Source organism: Pteropus alecto, unplaced genomic scaffold (genome assembly GCF_000325575.1).
Source record: "Pteropus alecto unplaced genomic scaffold, ASM32557v1 scaffold100, whole genome shotgun sequence".
In the NCBI taxonomy this organism is placed as follows: domain Eukaryota; kingdom Metazoa; phylum Chordata; class Mammalia; order Chiroptera; family Pteropodidae; genus Pteropus; species Pteropus alecto.
In genome coordinates, this window is record NW_006430723.1 from 340,541 (window position 1) to 344,339 (window position 3,799).

General features: G+C 59.7%; 1 protein-coding gene across 2 annotated transcripts; it reads right to left on the reverse strand.

The window, feature by feature from the left end:
• Window positions 1–831: 831 nt before the first annotated feature.
• On the reverse strand, window positions 832–3,164 carry EGR4 (early growth response 4). 2 transcript variants are annotated; one of them, XM_006905178.1, is made up of 2 exons: window positions 2,642–2,861; window positions 832–2,226 (listed from the first exon to the last, which is right to left on the reverse strand). In XM_006905178.1, exons 1-2 carry the CDS (start codon window positions 2,775–2,777, stop codon window positions 917–919), a joined length of 1,446 nt encoding a protein of 481 aa, XP_006905240.1. In that variant the 5' UTR covers window positions 2,778–2,861; the 3' UTR covers window positions 832–916. The 2 variants fall into 2 exon arrangements, with proteins under 2 accessions (XP_006905240.1, XP_006905239.1); XM_006905177.1 differs by having other exon boundaries at window positions 917–2,229; window positions 2,642–3,164.
• Window positions 3,165–3,799: the final 635 nt, after the last annotated feature.

Consider the following 3,799-nt stretch of genomic DNA (forward strand, 5'->3'; position numbering starts at 1 on the left):
GATCAGAGTTTGACCCTGTTGCTCCTAGCTGGGTTACCCAGCAAGTTACCTACTTTATTCCTCATCTTTAAAATAGAGTATGACTGCTGCACTCAGGATTGTGAGGATTAAGGAAGATAATATATGCACAGTGTTTGACACCTAAGCCTCTCAACCACTCTCAAGTTCCAGAAACACCTTGAGACCTTAGGTCAGCTGTGATAAAATTCATTCGTTAATTCAGTACATATTTATTGAATGCCTAATATGTGCTACAGTACCTGACAGAAGGTGCGTAGTGACTCCATGAGCATAAGTATCTCCTTCCTTTTCTAGCACACGTTCTCCTGGAGGAGTGGTTGGGGGAAGGGTCAGGAGCTTGGATGGCAGATTCAGTAAGCTTTTAGCACAATAATTTTAATTGCAAAAATAAACAGTTTTGCCAATTGCTTGAGAGTAGCGTCTGCTTTACAAAAATTAACAACAACAAAAAGGAAATAACCCCAAAGCAAAACGTTACATCCAATGGCTGCTGGAAACGACAATGCTGTACAAAATACCGCGCGAGACCGGCTCGGCGCTGCCCCAGCCAGTCTGGGGCGATGACGGGGGACAGAGGGAGAAGGTAGGGGATGACGTGGGGCGTGCGCCTGTTACAAAAAACTGTCGAGTCCCAATTAAGTGCCTACTCAGTGGGTGGCCCGAGAGGACTTCCCCCAAAGCTCTGCTGACACCGGACACAGCGCCCGGACGGCGGGAGCTGTCCACATAGTTGGTGCTGAACGGGCGTGTGCGACGGGCGCTTCCAGGGAACTTGGAAGCCGGACTAGAGGCCGGCCCCGGGGTGTGCCAGGAAGATGAGCGGGGAAGAGGGGTGGGCCAGGTCTTCTCGGGAGTGCCGGGCGGCGGAGCCCCAATCTACAAACCCATTTCCCCCTCACAGGGCGGCGAAGGAGAGGCCCAACGAGTAAAAGCCTAGGCCCTTGAGCCGTTCCTCAGCGCGCGCCTTCTGCTTGAGGTGCACCTTGCTATGCCGTTTCTTCTCATCGCTGCGCGCGAAGCGGCGGCCGCACACGTCGCAGGCAAAAGGCTTCTCGCCTGTGTGGGTGCGCACGTGTGTGGTAAGATGGTCGCTGCGGCTGAAGTTGCGGAGGCAGATGCGGCACTGGAAGGGCTTGTGGCCGGTGTGGATGCGCAGGTGGCGGTTGAGCTCGTCGGAGCGCGCAAAGCTGCGCACACAGCTCTCCACCGGGCAAGCAAAGGCCTTGGCGTGCGGCCGCGGGCAGAAGCAACGTGTACTGCACTTGCCGCCCCGGCGCCCCTTGCGTCGCGCCTTAGTTGGGGGAAATGGGGCCGGCGGCCCAGGAGGCTCAGGCACGCCACTGCTCCCTGGGATGTCCGCCACCAGAGGTTTTGGGAAGTCCGCCGCGGCGCTGCGGAGGCCTAGTGGGGAAAGCTGAGGCTGCGTACCGGCCAGAAACTCTCCGCCGTCGCCGCTACTCCCTACCTCCCCACTAGGAGGGGTCAGGAGCCCCGGGAGGCCCTCGGTCCCCTCCCCTAAGTCACCGGGGGCCAGCGGGAAAGCGTCGTAGGCCCCTGTGGGGTAGAGTCTGTTGGCTGGGCCGGCGGGCAGCTCTGCGGGGCAGCTGATGGACAGCAGATCTTCAATCTTGGCCCCCATCGAGGGGAATCGGGTCTCAGGGGCGGCCTGGTAGCCTCCCTGTGACCCACAGCTCCCTGGGGCCCCGGCTGAAAGCAGCTCCCAGGGAGCGTAGGGACCTTTGAAGGCCGAGGCGGTGTCTAGCGCTGGAGAGGCCGGGGGAGCCCGGCGGCCTGGCTTGACGTCGGGTGGGGAGAGCTGAGGATCATACAGGCACTGCGAGGGGGCGCCAACCGAGGGTGAGGCCTCCCAGAACGCCTCTGGGAAGGCGGCAGCGCCCAGATCCGGGGAGTAAAGGTCCGGCGGACCTGGAAGCAAGGCGTCGGGGCCTGTGGGAAAAGAGGCGTCCAGCGGAGACCGGGATGCTGCCACCTCAGGCCCAGGGAAAGGTGCCAGGCCTAGAATGCCCGACATGAGGTTGAAGAGTGCCTCTGGGTCGTGCGGGTGTTCCGGCACTGCCTGGATGAAGAAGCTACCACTGTAGCTTAGGCCAGGAGGGGGCGTGGGTGCAGGCCCCTCCAGGAAGCAGGAGTCGGCTAAATCACCCCCGGCGCCGCAGCTGCTCAAAGCCCAGCTCAAGAAGTCGCCTGCTGAGGAAGGAGCAGGAATCAGCTCCAAGCATATAAAAGGGCATGCCTCGGAGTCCGCAGACCCTACCCAAGGATCCCTTGGTGCGCACTTACACATACAAAGTGCCTTTTGCACATTCTGATGCTGTTGGAGCCGGCATGAGCCCCCAAACACACACACAAACATGCACACGCAAAACACACGTGCGCAGGCTAAAAGACGCCTTGATACACGCACGGTTTCCTGCGGAGGCGCTGGCGGCTCGGCGGGGGGTAGGAATGGCGGTGCGCACCCCAAGACCCCTTCGCCCCCTACCATGCCTACCCCCACGCCCCCTGCGTCCCAGTCCCAGTCCCTGCCTGTTCTCGTTCTCAGGCATTGTGCGCCCCCGTACTGCGCCGCCGTCTGAGCACCTTTGGCCGCGCTCCTTACCTCCGGGGTACCCAGCGGTCGCGGGCGCGTCCCTGGCGGGCAACCGGGGCAGTTCGGTGCTGGGTTCGGAGCAACAGCCCTCGGCGGACTTGACCAGGAGCGCGTCGGAGCTGGAAAACTCGCTAAGGTGGAGCATGGCGCGGCTGCGGCTGCGAGGCGCGGGGGGCCTCGCCCGCTGGGATTAGGGGCGAGTAGATGGCAGGGAGGCCGGCAGTCTGGGCGCCTCGCGCTTTGCAGACTCAGGCGCCCGGGCTCCTGGCTCTGGGCGCTCACCTCTGGGAAAACGGTCGGGAGCCGAGGCGCCCTTGTTCGCTGGGACCGGCCCCGGGCGGCTGCTCCTCACCTCTCCAAAGCTCAGCCGGGCTCCCCCAACCTGCTGCCCCCCCACTTATATAGCAGCGGTGGCGCTGGCTCAGGGCTTCCGATTCCCGGGGCCACTGCCATTTCGGGAGGCCCCGGCCCTGCCGCCGTGACGTAAATGCCCAAACATGGACACAGGATGTGTGCCGGGGACTCCCGAAAAGGAAAGCTCGGTCTGTGACGTAGTCGCCGCCGCTGCCGCCGCCGCCGCCGCCGCCGCCGGGTCCCGAGGGCGCTGCCCCCGCGGCTGCTCACAGGCGCTGAGAGCGTGGAGCCCTGTGCGCGCAGGGGCCTGGGGCGCTGCGCTGCATGGTGCGGGAGGTCCAGTAAGTGCACTTCTGGAGGTAGAGGCCGAAGGAGGGCGGTTTGAGATTCGAATCCGCTGTTACTCAATCTCCCTGAACGTCAGTCATTCAATCTCCCTGAAAGTCAGTTTCCCCACCTGTGAAATGGAGATTATGTATGCGTGTCTCCTTCATAAATTTGCTATAAAGGGTAATTAGGTTAGAGCATATTAAGTTGTACGCACACGGGTGGGTACTCAGTAGGCCAGAGAGAATATTGCCATTATTTGAAAATTTCCCACACTTGCGGTTTTCATTTTCTTAATAGTTTTTTTTTTTTGTTCTAGGAAAAACAACTATTTTATTCAAATTTAAAAAGACCATAATACTTGCTAATGGTGAGAGAAAAGAGTCAATTAGTACAAAGGGTATAGTCTCAATTGAAAAGTAAAAGTCTCTTTTCCTACCCACTTACCTGAGGTAGCCACATCTAAGTTTCTTGTGTATTCTTTCA